General features: G+C 34.9%; 1 protein-coding gene across 6 annotated transcripts in view; it reads right to left on the bottom strand.

Annotated features, from left to right (window-relative positions):
• SPATA17 (spermatogenesis associated 17) overlaps positions 1-20,246 on the bottom strand; it is a 189,737-nt gene that overhangs the window by 38,830 nt on the left and 130,661 nt on the right. For all 6 annotated transcript variants that reach the window (XM_019822203.3, XM_003999504.6, XM_045049006.1 and 3 more), the window contains one exon: positions 12,623-12,758. In XM_019822203.3, coding sequence (XP_019677762.2) covers positions 12,623-12,758 — 136 coding nt within the window. The remainder of the gene's footprint in view (positions 1-12,622; positions 12,759-20,246) is intronic.

The raw sequence follows: 20,246 nt of genomic DNA, 5'->3' as shown, positions 1-20,246 counted from the left end.
TTCTTCTCCCTATCCCCCTCCCCTTCCCTCCCCCTCTGTGCTTCTCCCCCTCCTCCTCCCCCTCCTCCTCTATGCATGCCCAGAGAAGAGGCCCTGTGGGAATACAGCAGTGAGAAGGCAGCTGTCTATAAGCCAGATTCCTCACCAAAAGCCACCCCTGCCAGCACCTTGATCTTGGTTCTTCTAGCCTGTGAGAAAGTAAATGTCTGATGTTTAAGCCACCCAGTCTGTGGTGTTTTATGGTAACCTGAATAAACTAATACAATAACAAAAACACATGTGAACAACAAAAAAATGGCTATATAACAAGAGAAAGTTGGAAAATAAATGAGAGAAGAACTCTTGCACAATAACAATCAAATAACAAACAAATACTTAGGAATAAACCTAGTTACAATGTGAAGACTCTATGTGGAAAAAAAGCTATAATTTTTATTGACAGAGTGCGCTCTTTGAGAAGAAAGCAAAACTGCATTAAAATCAAGATAATGTTCATTAAAACTGTAATGTTACACTTAGCTGATTGGCAAAACATTTTAATTTTTTTTAACGTTTATTCATTTTTTGATAGAGACAGACAGAGTGTGAGTGGGGGAGGGTCAGAGAAAGAGGGAGACACAGAATCTGAAGCAGCCTCCAGGCTCTGAGCTTTCCGCACAGAGCCCAAAGCAGGGCTTGAACTCACGGACCGCGAGATCATGACTTGAGCTGAAGTCGGCCACTCAACTGAGTGAGCCACGAGGATGCCCCTGACTGGCAAAACATTTTCAAGTTAACAATAATGCATGTTGTCAGGAATACTGGATATCCCTTTATTACCCTAAATCTGTAGAACCTTTTGAAAAATAAGTTCTTATGAACAAATTTAAAGATGTACATATCCTACAAACAGTAATACCTTTCATACAGGAGCCAGGAGATATGTAAGAGAGCAGGTGTAACAGTCATAACAGCATGGTTTCCTAGAGCAAAAAAGCTATAACAAGCCCATATTCATCTCCAGTAAAATGGATAAATTGTGGCAAACTGATGTATGAAATACTTTACATCAGTGAAAAAGAAAGAAATGTAGCTATATAGCAAGTTGTTAAAAAAAACACATGGTATAATTTACACACCTATAAAAAGATGTATATATAAAGTGCCTAATCATGCAAAACTAGCTGCTTAGGCATATAAATATATGTAATAAAAGTATAGATCAAAGTGAAGAAATTATTAAAAATTTAGGATAGCAGATACCTCTAGTTAGGAACCGAAAGCACAGAATCATTAAGAGGGACACGCAAGACTCCAAATAATAGGAGTATTTTTTTCTGTAAGTCAGGTGGAGAGTACATTGTGCCATTATTATTATAAATAATATTCTGGTGTCTGTATCTGCTTGACACGTAATTGAGGTAACATTTTAAAAACATACAATATATAAAACTGTAAGTGTGGGGCATACAGTAGAAACGTTAATATAAGATGATAGAAAGTCTAGGAGCACCTGGGTGGCTCAGTTGCTTAAGCGTCTGACTCTTGATTTCAGCTCAACTCATGATCTTACCATCCTGAGTCCCAACCCAGAGCTGGGCTCCCAGCTGGGCCTGGAGCCTGCTTCAGACTTTCTAAACCTCTCCCCCTCCGCCCCTCCCCTGCTCTTTCCGTCTCTAAAAAAGAAAAAAAAATCTACAAAAATCCCAAAGTAAATAAAATAGTAACTAAATGAAGAGAATAATAAAAATAATAGCATTGCTAACCATAAGAAACAATATAATAAATAGTATTAAGGGAACTTAGTAGCTATTTGTAAAAATGTAAAACTGAATCATCACACATAAGAATAAATTTCAAATCAATTGATACTATATTAAGGTAACGAATTATTTAATATTTAGAAAAACTTTACAAGGGTATCTTAGGTAAGAACCATTCCCCTCTAAAATAACCACACAGAATTAATAGACAATTTAAATTAATAGACAATTTGTTACCTAGCAAAAATTATCCCAACATTTGAGATAGAGAAAGGGTCAGTACTTTAATTTCTGGCAATACAGCAAACTAGAAGTTCGGGAGGTTTGTTTCACTTAAAATTTCTGGATAAAAGATTTTAAGATCTTTAAAAAAATTTTTTTAACGTTTATTTATTTTTGAGAAAGAGAGAGAGTGTCAGCAGGAGAGGGGCAGAGAGAGAGGGAGAGACACAGAATCCCAAGCAGGCCCCCGGCTCTGAGCTGTCAGCACAGAGCCCGACATGGGGCTCCAACTCACAAACCATGAGATCATGACCTGAGCCAAAGTTGGATGCTTAACCGACTGAGTCACCCAGGTGCCCCAAGATTTTAAGATCTTTTTAATATACAGATGACCTGGAAGAAAACATAAGGGATTCTCTGGAAGAAAGAATTGACAAGAAAGTGCAAATTGTAATGCCCGAAGTTCCGAAACCTCCCACAAAAGTCCACCAGAGTCGTAAGTCAAAGCCAAGCGGCAAGGGTCGTTTATTGCAGGTTCGAACCTGGTCCTCTGCGCACTCGTCGCCGGTGACGCAAGAGGCCACGATCAGGGTTGGTACAGCGTTTTTATAGACAGAGACAAATAGCACAGGGGAGGTTTCAAATTATGAGGGGCCTGATTAGTTGATTTTAAAGTAAGGACATTTGTTGTTCTCTGATTGGGCGTCCTTTGTCTGTCCTTTGGCGGGAAGGCTTTGTCCGTTACTTGTGGCGGGAGGAAAAAAGGGGGAAGGGGGAAGGGGGTAGGCTAGGTGAGGAATGTGCTAAGCAAGCAGGTTTACAGAAGCGAGAAATGCCGGTTAGTTTATGTACAATCACTCATTCCATTACATATCAGACTACATTTAGGAAGGTTTACAACCCATTCTACTACACAGCGGGTTACATTCAGGAAAGGCCTCACAATGCTCGTAGCAAACAGCAAGCAAAACAGACTTCTCAGCAATTGTATTTCTTATCAAAGATCCATAATAAGCAGAAAAGAGAACCTAGCTTTAAACTAAGGCAGGGCTGTCATTTGGATTGTTCCTTTCACAAATCTCGTGAGGGCCACAGTCAGTGTTTGTCTCGAGGTACGTATTTATTTACAGACTCTTAGAGTTTGGGTACACGATCAAGCAACTGACAACTGGGCGGCAGCAGAGTATGAAGTTACACTGGAGAACTCTGTATAAATGCAGCACTCCTGACAAATGACATTCTCTGAAGATGAACGAGAAAAGGAAAATGACCCTAGGAGGGAGACCTTGCCGTATGTCCCTGTCTCATTCTTGGCTGTCAGTTGAGTGGAGAGACAGAGGAAAAAAAGAAGTCTTTCCTGCGAGTTCCTAACAATGAACTTGTCCTCATATAGGTGTGGATGTCAACCAAAGTTCAGTTCACAGAGGTCCCAGGCGGGCAGTACCACGAAGCTCTTGGTAGAAACAAACAGAAACCATTTCCGAAGAAATGTACCTTAAACCAGGCATCAAAAAATTCCCATACATAACGTTCCAAGGAACAAAAACTCATAATCCAAAAATTAAGACAATAGAAAATGTTAAATGAAAACCATTTTAAATAACAAAAAGAAGGCTGTCGATGAAAAAAATCCATCATGACTCAGAGTTGACTGAACATCAAACTTTGGAATTATATAATGAAAACAACCTTTGGGCTAATTGCTGGCAGCCACAAAAGATTTATTTATTTATTTATTTATTTATTTATTTATTTATTTATTTAGAGGAGGAGCCGCGAAAGAGAGACAGAGAATCTCAAGCAGGTTCTGCATTGTCAGCACATAGCCAAATGTGGGGCTTGATCTTATGAATGGTGAGATCATGACCTGAGCCAAAATCAAGATTAGGGAGCTTAACCAATGGAGCCACCCATGCGCTCCAATTATTATTATTATTTTTATTTTTTTACATTTATTTATCTTTGAGAGACAGAGAGAGATAGAGCATGAGTGGGGGAGGAGCAGAGAGACAAGGAGACACAGAATCTGAAGCGGGCTCCAGGCTCTGAACAAGCTGTCTAGCACAGAGCCCAACGTGGGGCTCGAACCCACGAGCTGTGAGATCATGACCTGAGCCAAAGTCATGAGCTTAACCAACTGAGCCACCTAAGCGCCCCACCAAAAATAATTTTTTAAGAGAATTAAAAGAATAAAAAATGAACAGGCAGTATCAAAATTGACCAGACTCACTTGAAAAAGAAAAAAAAAGTAGAGTGTGTATAAATAAATAAATAAATAAATAAATAAATAAATAAATAAATTGAGACTAGAAATCCCATGGATTTAACAATGGAGTACACACAACTGAAGACAGACATACAAAATAATTTTAATAAAAGTATACAACAATCAACATGAAGAGACAAGGCAAAGAAAAACATGAAATAAAGGTTACAATACATCACATGTATAGAAAACATATCAAATCAGAATTCCAGAAAATTTAGAGAAGAGGAAGAAATACTAAACTTTGAAGATGATATAGTGGCTGAGATTTTTCCAATTTGGTAAAAGATGTTATAAATTAAGGAACCCAAAGAATGTCCAAGCAGGATAAATAAGAAAAAAAACCTACCTCGAAAGCAAGTGTTCATGTATATAATTAAAAAAAAATAATAGAGAAAAAACAAGCTAATGAAAAGAAACATGGGCAAAAGACATAAACATGTAACTTATAGAGCAAGTGACTAATGACCTGAAAAGATTTTTAGAATAAATTTTTATCAAAGTAATGTAAAAGTTTAAAGATGCCATTTTCATTTGTAAAATTAATGATGATAAACGATACTCAGAATTGATGAGATGCAGGGCAACGGAAGCTCACATAAATTTCTAGGTGGACATGCAAATGAGATTACTCTTTCTGTCAGACATTTGGGAAGATGAACCAAAAGCCTTAAAAACATGCATGCTCTTTTTTAACCCAAGGTTTCTAAACAGCGGCATGAGTGACATTTTAGGGAAATAGTTCTTTGTTGTGGGGGGCTGTCTTGTGCATTATAGTAAATTTAGGAGTGCAGAGCCTCAAGGTGGGTGGTACTAGAATCCCGTAGCACCCCCTCGCACCCCCTTGCGCCCAGTGTCACAGCCACAAATGTGTCTATACGTTGCCCAAACTGCAAAATCGCCTGTGGGAGAGAATGGCGGCTTTAAACACATTTGTAGGCAAAGGCTGAGCTGCAGGAGCGCTGCCCTCAGCACTGCTTCCGAATATGAACATTCAAAAAGATTAATTTAAGAGACAAATTAATATGAAATCACAGGAATTGGTTAAATAATAATATAGACACAGCACAGTAAAATTTATTCATGCTAACTTCTTCCACCTTTTAAAAAGGATACTTCACTATGTATTTCCCTATAGCTATTGCCCTATAAACCTCTCTTCTCCCTTTCACAGCCAAACTTATTCAAATAATTATCTACGTTTGATCTCTCCCTTACCCCACCTGCCAACCCCACTTTTTTAGTCCTTCTCAAGCTATTACAGTCCGGCTTAGTTCCTCATATGGTCATTGAATCAGCTCTTGCTAAGTAACCAATGACTTTCATTTCTCTAAATCTATGGAGCTTTTTTTAATCTTCACTTTCTTCAACTTCATAGCATCACTGGCCATGGTTCATCATTCTTACTGCATTATCTTTCCTTGACTTCTTTGATAAGCATATTCTTTTGGTTTTCTTCACGTTTACCTCCTTGACCACTCGTCTTACTCCAAATGGCCATTAAACGTCAGCGCTCCTCAAAACTTCCAGCCACCCTCTCATTATTCTGTGGTTTTACTTTAGGCTATTTTGCTCATTTTCATGATTTCAAGGATTATTTATGAACCAAATTTACTAAATCTTATTTATGAACCAGATCTACTCGATTTTGTGACTCTGGTCAAAGCTGTTGTTCGAAGCAACAGACATGTATATTCAGCTATTTATTTAACATTTCCACTTGGATGAGTCAAAGTCATCTCAAACCCAAACATGTACAAGATTGAACTCAAGATTCCTTCCCTACAGTTGCCCCGAAAACTCTGATCCTTTTTTTCCCCCAATCTCAGTGAATAGTATCACTAAAAATTCAGTTTGTCCCTTGCAGAAACTTAGGAGTAATCAGAAAACTTTGTTTTTTCTTACTTTATCATATCCAATTCATTTTCAATTTTAACATTATGTGTATTCCTGACACTTCTAAAATTAATTCACATCTCTACAAATTTACTGTCACTCTTGTAGAATAAACTATACATTTTCTTCAGGGCAGTTTGACAATATATAACAAAAGCCTTAATAATGTGCTAGACTCTTACCAAAAAGACAAGGGATAGTAATAAGTGTTGGTGAGGACATAGAGAAAAGGGGACCCTTATGTATTGTTCATGGCAACATGAATTGGTACAACCCTTATGGAAAACATTATGGAAAACATTATAAAGTTCCTCAAAAAATCAAAAATAGAACTACTGTATCACTCAACAATCCCACTTCTGGATATATAACCAAAGGAAATGAAATCACTTCTCAAAGAGGTAAATGCACCTTCATGTTCACTACAGGTAACTCACAATAGTCAAGACATGGAAACAACCTATGTGTGCACTGATGAATGAATGGTTAAAGAAAATGTGACATGATACACACACACACACACACACACACACACACACACACAAGCATCATTCAGCAATAAAAAAGGAAATTCTGCTATTTGAGATAACATGGATGAACCCTGAGGGCATTATACTAAGTGAAATAAGTCAGAGAAAGACAAATACTATATAATTTCACTTATATGTGAAATCTACACTAGTTTAACTCCTAGAAACAGAGTAGATTGGTGACTACCAGGGACTGGGGATGGAGAAAATGAAGCAATATTGGTTAAAGGGAGCAACTTTCAGTTTTAAGATGAATAAGTTCTAGAGAACTAATGTTGCTAAGAGAGTATGTCTTAGATGCTCTCACCACACACAAATATCCCTTTGACTTCTCCATGCCAAACCTGCAGACATAGCCAGAATGACACGTGAGTAAGTATCGTTCATGCTAATTCTCATGTTCATATAATAGTGCCAACACTTCCATAATGCCTAAGATCAAAATCAGCCTCTTTCTAAGACATCAACAATATTCACTTGTTATATTTGCAGTCATTTGGGGGCTCCAAATTCTGGTAAACCTCCTTTTTTGCCAAGGCAGATAAAGACATCATCAGGAGCACAGGAAGAAATTAAAGCTGTGATCCTATACCTAGGGATTAGGGCAAAAGTCTAGAAGCCTAAAATTTTCGCTGATACATTAACCTAATTTACAACAACAACAAGATAAATAGAGGCATTTGAGGTTTTATTTTTTTAATTAAGGTTAAGAGATTAACTGCAGAGAAGTGCAGATAACATACTCCAAGATCTTTGTCATTGAAGAATTCCTCAATTAGTAACTACGCAAAGAAGACTAGCATATGTTGACTTTTTGGAGACAAACTTAAAGAAGAACTTCTAATAAAGTTCAAGAATCACATTGGGACCAAAAATTGTCAAAAGAAAAATTTTACAGGCGAGCTATAAAACCTCTCACTGTCAAACAAAGATTCTGTCCTATACCATGCAGTACAGCTGCACATGTAGGGCAAACAGCTTACCTGGGGTAACGTAAATCTTACAGATCGCAGAAGGAAATGTTTGCCAGAGTCTCTTTAGAGCTGTACAGTTATTAATAATCTGACGGAAAGATCTCTCAATCCCAGACTCTACTGCAGTTACAAAATAAAAGTTTTTTTAATAGCTTACTATGCTTTATGAAAATGTGTTCTATTATGATTGTTCATCACTCAAATGTAACATTTTGGACTTAAATGCAAATTAAGCCCTTAAGTTAATAATCATAGACTAATATGGTCAGATCTTAGATACTGAAAATCTTGGATATATCATTGCACCCATTACTTTCATTCACAAGTTAAAATTCACATCAGAAATCCTTTGTAAAAGCATAACTGAAAATTACTACACAATACAATAAATCTATCAGAAACAAGGCAGTGATTAAAAAACATAGATAGTGTAAATACACATATTTTAAGATTACTCCATAGGTTAAATATTATTTTAATAAATAATATTTGGCTCTGTCCTGTTTTCTAAAATACATAAAAATGAGTATAATAAATACATACATATGCAAATGCATCTATAGATCTATAATAAAAATTATTTAAACTCCTATTTTTCCTGAAGCCTACTGACCTCAAGAAGACTAATACGAGGGTAACCACAGGAAAAAAAAAAAATTGAAGAATTTCGGTCCCTGGTGCATTGTGAGAGAGAAAGAGAGAGAGAGAGAGAGAAAAAACACTTAAACTGAATACTTGATTATTGAAGGCCAACCTCATAAGCAAAATGTTTTCCCTCAATTACACCTAATTATTTAATTGTTTACATTTACTAATGAAACGAAACAAAACAAACAACTGTAAGGGGCTGTTTTTCAGCAAGTAAGTAATCATCAATCAACATGTACAGAAAGATTCTTAAAATTATATGAAGCTGGTCTGTTGAAATAGAATGGCATATTTTATCCCAATCAATGCATAAAAGTAAAATTATCCATAACTGAGGCATGTTTCTCTGCTGTACAGTTCAGCTGTAATGATCCCCACACACTGCACTTGCACATCAATTATGATAATCATAATCACGGTCGTTAAGCTGAATGTTCATTATTATCAGGATGCTGGTGACAGCAGATTCAATCACCGGGTGCAATGGGCAAGCAGTCACAGTCCCACCCAAGTTTCTGCAGACAGCGATGTGCCACATTAAATCTCTGATGTGTTCCACATCCCACTCCATTCCAAAAGCTGTAGACGGTAAAGGTCAACTTTATGTTCTGTGCAATATGCTTAGGTTCTCTAAATTAATTCTTTGGAGTACTAGATATTTTTATGCTTTGTAGCTTATGAAATCCTGTTTAGGACGAAAATGTATGTGAAAATAACAAAAAAGGGCTGCCCTACTGTTGTAATTCACCTACAATAAGGCATATGAAGAAAGGCTCTATGAACATGAGCCGTCTTAAAAGTCTCTTCCTGAACTCTGCAAACATGGGAAAACATGAAATCGTTCCATTAAAATCAATTGTCTAAAATGCATATGAGAACTCCTTCCAATTTAGATAAAGGCCTTAGACTATTACTTCTGCTTCAGTAAATATGAACATATGTGAATGTTTTGACAACCAAAAGAATGTTTCTAGTACACTGTATTTTTGTATTGTCCAACTCTTTTAGATCTACCCAAATAGATTAAATTAATAGTGACTGACTGGTATATACTCCTTATTGAACTTCACTTTTATTTTAAAGATTGATATCAGCATGACAAAGGATTTATAAATACAAATTATTTACCTGAACTTAAAAAGTTTGACCATTTAAGACACAGGCCTACCAATCTAGTTGGAGGCTTAAGTTGGAGCATTTTATGAATAGATTAAAGAAATATGCGTAAGTGATATGATATGTTTTATTATATTTTTTTCTTATAGATTTCCATGCTTTTAAGAAAAATAATATATATGTTAGTTTTCATTATTGATTTTCATACTATGAAGAAAAAACTGTACTATTTGCTCTCCATGTGTTGACTTTGTGATGTCCTTGTATAGTGTTATTTGTATCAACAGCATTAAACATAAAACAAAAATACTAAATAATATTTTATATTTAATTGAGTTAATGTGAATGTGATTAGAGAAACAGTATCTAATTAACATTTGATTTTCTCTCAACTGATACCTTTCAACATCGTGTAACAAATCATTTGAAAATTATAACCTCCATGCCTATAGAAGATAGAAGAGAAAGGGATGATCTGAAAACATGATGGAAAATGTGGAGAAACAGGAACCACCTATATTTAATTGAGCTGTTTCTTGGCTGAAATCAATTTACTGCTTTCAACTCAATGTCATGTACATTTAAATGTTTGTAAACAGTCTGTCTTCCCACAGAAGAAGCACAAACCAGGTCAGCTTTCCTTCTTCAATATTTGGAGCTTAATAACTCTAGCTTCCCTAAAACTATCCTTACTCCACTAATAATGAATAAATTGTTAACTACAACCTCAGTAATGAAGAAACAAAGTTTTATAAAAATAAAGAAAAAGAAGCCTACCTTTAGTAGTTTACTGGACCCAATTCTCACCCAAATCACTTAATATCAAGGCAAAATATAAATTATGTCTAATAGTTTAAGATTTAACATATAAACAACAAAATGTCTCCCCCTATATTGTGTGGATTACATTAGCCACACAGAAGAATGATTTGTTTATTTAATATGGTTATTTGAAGAGGTTAGAAAGTAGTAAGAAATAAGGAAGGAATGGAGAGAAGAAGGAATTTCAATTTGTTTTTACTATTTTTCTACATGGTTTTATGTAGGGTTACGTGGATTCATGATTTAATAAGATTTTTAAAATCCCTACACGTTTCCATCTTAATTTTGGGGGCCTACAAGAACAATTATTTGTCATTAACTTTTAAAGTATGTATACTTTCTAAAAGTATGCAGAGGCACACAATGATTCCTCAAAAGAACAAAATAAACTATTTTTCACTTTAGCGAGTAACCAAAAGTCTCTGTATGTCCATGAAGTTGCTTACTTCAGTAAGACACATGCATATTCTTTTTTTTAATGTTTTATTTATTTATTTTGAGAGAAAGCGTGTGTCTGCACATGACAGAAAGCCAGCGCAGGGGAGGGGCAGAGAGAGACAGAGGGAAAGAGAATCTTAAGCAGGCTCCATGCTTAGCCTTGAGCCTGACCAGGGGCTCAATCCCACCACTGTGAGATCACAACCTAAGTCGATATCATGAGTCAGACATTTAACCCACTGAGCCGCCCAGGCACCCCAGATAAATGCATATTCTTGGAATGTCAGAATGTATGAGGTGAATCTGTCATATAAAACCAAAAAGAACCGTATTATTTTAGGAAAGAAACATTTGCACAAGAATCTTTCTTACTGTAAAGTAGCTTAATGTCCTAAGGTAAGTCATTTATGTTTTAAAGAAATGAACACTTCCTTGAATTAAATAAAATGGTGAGAGGGCATAAGAGCAAAATATGTTTATGTCAAATAGAAATAAGATGTAGATCATATTATGCACATTCAAAATATGAAATTAAATAGTTGGAAAATTATATTTAGCTTATATTCTAAATGGTTGCATAATAGGTAAAAGCAAATGCCTAGAATACATCATCACCAAATATTTAGGTTTGCCAATCAAGGAGTTAGGAAGAACTACTCACTGTACACATTCCTTATGCTGTGGAATTATTATTTAGTATTTTAGAGATCATTTTTTAAGAAAGATGACTTAGTACGTGAAAAGAAAAAGGCACTTTCTAAAGAATCCACAGCATTCCCCAGTAACTTACCCTTGGTAATCCCATGGTTACAATATCCTAAAAAAAGACTTTTTCTTAGAGTTTAGTAAAATAAAGAAAGATCTCATTTTTCTTAAGGGTCTAACATGTTTCTTCTTCTTGAGTAATGAGGATATGTCTATAACCTGTGTTTTCCTCTTCGTCTTCGCCATCTATAAGCTGAAATTCCTGCTGCCACTGCAGTAATGTTCCCTTTATTTTGTGAGCATAGACAACTGTTCTCATTTAAGATCACTTTCTCTTATTTTTATTTCTAAAATATAACCTTTGCTGTATTTGCCTTTTAGTATGGTGCCTTAAATCCTTTTGGAAGGAGGCCGTGTGTAAATGAATAAATCCTCATTGACAGACTATTAATAGAACCAGTATGTCTAATATACTATATAGACCTCAGTGGCTTTAACCCTTTTCCAAAAAGTCACTTACAACTTCACTTTATCTGTGTAATTATTTTTGTAATTAAGTTACAGTTTCTGTTAGATAATAGGACAAACACACAGTAGCAACTTTCATTGGCTTCATATTATACAAGAAATCTTGGTGTTTTTCCTCTTTAGAAATTTTTATGTAAATGTAACAAATATAACTCTGGAGTCATTTAATATTTATTTGCCTCTTCTTTTCTATATCATATTATATATTCCTATCTATCTATCTATCTATCCATCTATCTATCATCTATCTATCTATCATCTATCTATCTATCTATCTATCTATCTATCTATCATCTATCTATCCATCTATCCATCCATCTATCTATCCACCTATCTATGTATCCATCTATCTAGCTATCCATCTATCTATCATCTACTTCTCCATCTATCCACATACACACAGAGGTTGAGAGAAAACAACCAAGCGCTGATCTCCGTGCCTGAGAAGTGGACTCTACTCTGTAATCGCAGATTCAAACTTTGACCCTGACTGGCTTTGGCAAAGCCATGATGTGTGTCAGAGATCATAGGGTGGCTGACATATAACACTAAAAAACAAAAACACAAACCTTTCACTGCCACAAGTCGGCAGTGTCATGTATACATAAAATAGCTATAAATAATTTTATAACCAGGAAAGTGTTAGCTGCAATGAGAATATTTATATTTGTTGCAACTGGTGCATATTTTTAGCCTTTCCAAAGGAACATCATTTTTAAATGTTCACCAACTTACCTTGTCACAGATCCATTTCTTAGGATTTTCATCTCTAAAATGTTGACTTCCGTAAGAATTGGGACCATACTTGCTTGATGAATGCATTAATGGGATGTACTTTTTATTTTTATGGTAGGAAGAAAATGGCAAAAACCTGAAAGAATATTTAAGTGATATTGTTAATTTTATATCTACAGATATTTGATTAAAAAAATTAGAATTTAGAGAAGTACTAAAGCATAGTGAAAATAAAACATGGCTTGGAATCAGAATACCTGGATTCCACTTCAACCTCTGCCACTATCTCTGTTACTAACTTTTATGAATCTTCATGTCTCATTCAGCAAATGGAGATACCAAAACTTTTCTCACAGAATTTTTTATAAGTTTCAAATATTTTGGAAATATAGAAAAATTCTAATAAACTTATTAATGATGCCAAGTAACTTACTTAAAATTTATTGTGTGAACAAAAACTTTCTTAATTTAAAAATGGTATCCAAAAATGAAAAGGATGCCCAGTATAAAAAATTCTCATTGAAATGGGTTGTCTTCAAATATACTTTCCTTTTTTTATTGAGGTATAATTGACAAGCAAGGTTATATCAGTTTCAGATGTATAGTATAATTCAATATTTGTATATATTGTGAAATGATCATCACAGGTTTAGTTAATATCTGTCACCATACACAGTCACAGAATTTTTTTTCTTGTGATGAGAATTTTTTAAGATTCATTCTCTTAGCAACTTTCAAATATGCCATACAGTATTATAAATGATAGCATCATGGTGTACATTACATCCCAATAACTTACTTATTTTATAACTGAAATTTTGCACCTTTTTGACTCTCTCCACTCATTTCATCCACCTGCCCTCCGCCCCCTATCTCTGGCAACCACCAATCTGTTCTCGGTTATCTATCAGAACTTTTTTTTTTTAAGATTTCACATATAAGTCAGATCATATGGTATTTGTCTCTGTCTGACTTATCTCAATTAGCATAATGCCTTCAAGGTCCATGCATGTTGTTGCAAATGGCGAGATTTCATTCTTGTTTATGGCTGAATTATATTCCATTGTATATGCCACATATTCTTTTTCCATTCATCCACTGATGGACAAGACATTTCCATATCTTGGCTATTGTAAATAGTGTTGCAGTGAACATGGGGGTGAATGTGCTTTTCTGAGTTAGTGTTTTTGTTTTCTTCAAATAAATCCATAAGTGAATCTGCTGGATCATACAGTAGGGAGTTCTAGTTTTAATTTTTTGAGGAACTTCTACACTGTTTTCCACAGTGGCTGCACCAATTTACCAATTTGCATTCCCATCAACAGTACACAAGAGTCTCCTTTTGTCCACATCTTTGCCAACACTTATATCTTTCTGACGGGTGTAAGGTGACTCCTTGTGGTTTTGATTTGCATGTCCCTGATGATTAGTGATGTTGAATATCTTTGCATATACCTGTTGCCCATCTGTATGCCTTCTTTGGAAAAATGTCTATATGAGTCCTCTGTCCGTTTTAAAATTAAACTGTTTCTCTTTTTGCTATTAAGTTGTATGAGTTCTTTATATGTTTTAAACATTAACCTCTTATCAGACTCATGATTTGTAAATGTTGTCTCCCATTAAGTAGGTTGATTTTTCATTTTGTTGATGGTTTCTCTTGCTGTGTAGCTTTTTACTTTGATGTGGTTCCACTTGTTTATTTTTGCTCTTGCTGCCTTGGCTTTTGGTGTCAAATCCAATAAAATCATCCCTAAGTCCGAGGTCAAGGAACTCACTACGATTTTTTTCTAAGAGTATTAATTAAGGTTTCAGGTCTTATATTCAAGTCTTTAATCCATTTTAAGTAAACTTTTTGTGTATGTTGTAAGACAGTAGTTCAGTTTCACTCTTTAACTCACCCAAATAATGAAGGCATCTTTGGCAGGGGTTATGAATAATGGGGCTTTTCAGTCACCCAGAACAATATCCACATCTTAGCTTTGCCCTTGCCAGCTGTGTTCCCTTATGGATGTTACTTGACCTCTATATGAGATTTTACTTCCATCCAGGGTTGTTGTAAGGAATGAACAAGTAGAAGTAGCTTGTTGTCACAGCCACCATTATCATTATCATCATCATTCTTATTTTAATGTGTTACCATGATCAACATAAAAGATCAAATTTTTAAAATCCACATCTAAGATTTTGATGTAATGTGGTGAATTGTTAAAAAACCTCACCAGAACCCTCTGAAACAAGAGTAAAGAAAAAAAATTATAAATCTACAAGAAGAAAGAGGACAGGAGAGGAGAAACAGCAGATTAAAATACCAACAAATTTTGGGCAGGTGAAAAGCAGATAGAAAATTCAAAATGACTGAAATCACAGTTCCAGAAAAGGGAGAGGCTAAAGGGAAAGGTCAATGTTGCACAACCTTGGCGAGGCTCAGGGAAAAAAGCTACAGTTATTGCAGAAGGTGAGAGGGAGGGATAAAACTGGAAACAGATTAAAAGTCTACGCAAGGAGTGATTAAATCCCCAGGTTCCTCTCCCAGTCCATGCATCCATGAGAAGAGTTTATTGTCAGAAACTTTACACTGGAGAGCTCTGGTCTCAGTGGGAGCAGGTGGCAGGCCAAGGGGGAAGCACCAAATGGGATATACGGGTTTGAAATCAGTGTCTACTCAGTGAACTCTTCCCTTGCTCATGTCTATGTGAACTGGCAGTGGGACTTATAAACATTTCATCTGACTAATGCATCTTCTCAAAAGATCTTGGAAATGCCCAGAGAAACAACTTCAAATTTCGACATTTGAAGATTTCTTAATGGAAAGCCTATCAGTCAAAAAGCCATACTCACACAACTACAGTTTCTAGTCTGATTTTTAGAGTCTCCTTTAATATGAATGTAAGAATGGATTACCAGTTGGGGGAAATACCAACGTGAAAGACAGACACATCTCCAAGCATAAAGGACATAAAAGATAATCTGGAGGAAAGAAATCTAATGAAGGAAACAGGAATATACTTCAAACACTTTTCATTAGTGTAATCAAAGAAGATATGGTACTAATGAAGTCGGAGTTTGATGCTTTTTTAAATAAAAGAAACATTTAGAGAAAAAGATCTGGGCAATAAAAAATATATATTATACAGTGAAGTGGAATATTCTGCTGAGAAGAATATTCTGAAATTCAGACTTTGGAAAAACAAAGTTGAAGTTCAACAGATTTATTGACCCTAACCATTTGTCAATATTTTCATATATATTACCTCATTTAATTAACACAAGAAAGGCTTTTTAATAAAATCTAAATTCAATTGAAAATTTGTTTCCTTGCCATTACGTTCATAAATTTGCCTTAAAAAGTAAGGGGAAACAAGCATTATTTCATCAGTTTTCACACTTCTCTATAATTTATTTTTAATGTTTATTAATAAGCTGCTCTTTAATATTTTTCTTAATGAAAAATTCTTAGGAAAAATTTGTTTAAAATAAAAATAAACAGAACACAGAGCTTTGAATCACACAAGATTACACACGCATGTATTACATATGCTCCTGGGAAAAGAGCTCTCATATAAGACAGATTATGGTCCTTCCAGTACTAATTTGCACATGGGATGGACATCACATGCACAAAAATTAATGTGGCCCCAATGTCCCTGAGTATACAAGAGGGGTGCTGTGAGCCGGCTGCTGCACTTACACTTTTTATCACTTCTGAATTGCATTTTAATAGTACATTTTTCTTTTGTGTCTGAACAAAATTTGCTTTCTCAAGGGAATGGATGGCTGAGAAGACAAGGCTGAAAGACTAAGTACTTTCCTGTCCATGAGTTAATTTTACTTTCATTCAGCCATAATGTTTCACTGAAGGAACGTGTATGCATATTCTTAAGTGTATGTATGTATGTATGTGCATATGTAGGTAACATATCAAAAATATTTAGATGTTTATAAATATTTTTCAAATATTTAGCTTCAAATTAGGAATAAATTATTTAATTCTTAAATAGGATTTGCTCTGTAAAAGTATAAGTAGCTATGAAAACCCTAAAAACATCAATTTAGCTTATAATCAAACTTTTAGAAAATATCAATTACTTTTTGAAATGTTATCTTTTACCAATTTTAAATAGATACTCAGATGCACTTCTTGCTTGCAGTCATTTCTTTTCAATTGGATGAATAGCATATAAAGAAGATACAGGTTAGCCTATTATTTTTATAATTTCATCAAAGATTCAGATCTGGAATAAATTCTAAAATACATTGTGGACAAACAGTGGCTTTAAAAACACATCACTACCTGAACGTGTGGGCATTTAGGGAAGAATCTGTAAGGAATCTCGGGAAGCAAAAATTAAAAACAGTCAATTAGCTTCAGGGAAAATGAGTCCCTGAGTATACTTACTATATTTTCCAAAAAAAGAAGACTAATGAATTATGTATTTTTCTCTCTGATAACTCCCTTTTATTACCCCTTTTTTATATTCCTACTATTGCCACTCACAATGCTAGGTTTTCCTCCAACTCATTTATTTCACTGCCAAATAAGTGAAATCTACAAATTATGAACCCCTCTTGCCTATTGATTGAAGCCTATATTCTTCAGTCCATCTGTCAAGCTTCCTAGAATGCACTTGATCTGTCCATTTTCCATCATTCCTTATCTGCCATCCCACTGACGCCATTCTCCTTTCTTTCTTTCTGTCTTTCCATCTTAGGCAACCTAATTGTCCCAATCCAGGCCCACACTGATTCCTCTACTGTCCTAATATCCACTTACTAAACTAACATTCAATGAAGCTTTTATATACTAAGCACTTTGGAAAACATTGAGATAGAATGATGGAAGATGGACTATACCTAAAAGGAATTCTTGCCTAATGGCAGGGGGTAGAGAATAAGACAACACAGAATGTGTTAAGTTGTGTGATGGATGTATGCACAAGAGGTTACTAAGGTACAGAGGAAGGTTTATGTCTGCATGTGCATATGTGTTTGTAATATGCCAGTGTGCATGCTTATGTTTTGGGGTTACTGGCAAGCAGTTGGGAGATGGGACATGGAAAAGTTATCTTTCCAGGCTGTGTTTGCCAGAGCTGAAAGACAAATAGTCAAGTTAAGAAGTTGGTAAAGGCCAATTTAGACAGAAGAAACAATATATACAAAGATACAGAGGTGAGTTAGAACAGAAAAAGGAATTCCGAACTGAGAGGGTTCAACACAGCTGGAAGTTGGGTTCTTTATAAAGGACACGAAGTAGATCATGGAGAGCCTTTTGGTAAAGATGACTGTACAGTAAATAAGAAGAATATGTACAGTTATATATTACAGATCTTTATAACTTGCAAAGTATTTGTTTTTATGTTTACGTGTATATAAATTTTGACACTTGATAGGGGAGTTATGCAAGCTGCAATGGATTTTAGCTGGGTAAATCACCCCAAGATGAACATGGTGATAACAATTTATAGATACCAAGGTACATGCTTATGGAACAGGTCTCAAACACTGAACATGCCCTAGATCAGCCCTCCTAGTAAAATACATGTATTAACACAAAGCAAGATAAAGGGATACTTTATTCAGGATAATGGGACACTTTATTGCAAGTTAGGAATTTGGTTCCAGACCACAATGAATTCTCCAAGAGCTATGCAAAAGATGCAAATAAGATTGTGTGTGTGTGTGTGTGTGTGTGTGCGCGCGCGTGCGCGCGCCTAGGCCAGAGGTAAGAAAAATAGCAAAGCACAGCAAGATAATATCTAACCTGAGTTTTAATAAATGGGTCAGACTTCATTAGACAGACACAGAAATTGAGAAGAGCATGCATTTCAGGGACTTGTATGAGTAGATGCTCAGAGGTAAAAGCCTGGAACACACATGTAGGGTCTTATAAATTTTGTAGCTCATCTTCCCAGAAAATAGAAACAACACTTTTCATGGGGTGCATACCAGCTCCTATGAGAACAGGCTAAGCTTCAACAGTTTTATCTTACTTAACGTCTATATGAAATACTGTCTCAGTTACTTTATTCTTTCCTCACAGATACTATTGCCAAACTTGGGCTCATCATTGGGCTCTTGGCCAATCCTCTCTTTGAAACGCAGACTTGACCACAGCATTACAAAGGCTAATCAATACTGGGGATCAAGGAAAGGTAGCCTGTGACCACGTCTCATAGCTCTCTCTCTGTTGCTAAATCAGATGCCTTGAGATCCTTTCATTCCAAGACATGCCTGACATTTTTCACCTTTTACTGAAAAAAAAAAATTTTATAAATGAATTATAAGATAAATACAGGATTCTTACATAAGTGACTATCAATACATCCACTTTTTCACGTGGGAAAAGGAAATAAAAATACTTTTCCATCATCTCAGATCAGTTATAAAATGATTTAGTCTTCAAGTTTTTAAAATCTCCTACACTTCATAGACAAGAAAATGTAACGTAATGAGATGATAGCATAGCAAATAAGGTCTTATGAATTTTATTGACTTAATATTTGAGTAATTGAACTTCATATGTGCAAGCAGTAGTTTACTTCTAACTCTATTAAGAGTGACTTCACGATAATATTGTTTCTTAACCATGTACTACTGAGGTAAAAAATGACCAAAGACTCAGAAAATCAGTAATCGGTTTGGCCTTATATACTACACAGAGAGGGAGTCACGGCAATTATTTTTTCTCATAGCAATAATGGTTGCCATAAAAGTTTTCTCGTAGCAGAATTGTAGAATATACTCAAAAGATCACAAGTTGTGTTAATAAAATCTTAGTTTATGAGCAGCCCATCCCAATCATTAACAACACTGGTAGGACAGACACTCCCTAATGGGCATGCAGGAGTGAGTGCTGGAATTCATCCCAGGATCTTGGCTTAAAAGGCACATCTAAAATACTTTCAAAAAAAAAAAAAAAGGAGCAAGGATTCAGAGCTTTGAAATGTTCAAAATAGAATAGTTATTTAGTTGGTGGTGAAGAAAATAAAATAGGAGGAAAAAAAAACCACTATGGGCTAATTAAAGGAAGGCATTTCCTTTAATTCCAGAGGGAATCCTCTGTAGTCTACAGAAGTTAATTTGACAAGCAAAGACACCTGGGTGTAAAAGTTTGGAGGGAGGTGATGAAAGAACTAAAAGATTAAACATGAATCAAGCAAATTGATTTAATCTAATAAACCAATCAACAAACAAATAGTTTTCATGTTATCTTAAAAGTACACCTGTTCAAAAATGATTCTATTAGACTTTAATATTATCATCATTATTATAACATAGAAAATACTAAATTTAATGTTTTGAGGGCTGAGTTATAACCAGTTCATTTCTGGTCTCATTATCAGATGACTCAGTTCTCATTAACTAATCATAGCTTTTTTTTTTTTTAAAGATAAAGTATTTTGAAAAAAAAACACATAATTGGAAATATGCAAATTATTTTTGTCAATTATATTTGAAATAGGATGAGGTATGTTTTAGATTTGTAGTATGTATAATTAATAGTGAATATTGAATTAATATAATGAATAATGAATGTATATCATTTTGCAATATATGTAAGTGAAATTATGCTGTACCTTTTAAACTTATACAGTGCTATGTCAATTATGATTCCATACTGAATAAT

This window comes from Felis catus, chromosome F1 (genome assembly GCF_018350175.1).
Source record: "Felis catus isolate Fca126 chromosome F1, F.catus_Fca126_mat1.0, whole genome shotgun sequence".
NCBI lineage: Eukaryota > Metazoa > Chordata > Mammalia > Carnivora > Felidae > Felis > Felis catus.
This window is presented reverse-complemented; position numbering and strand designations above follow the sequence as displayed.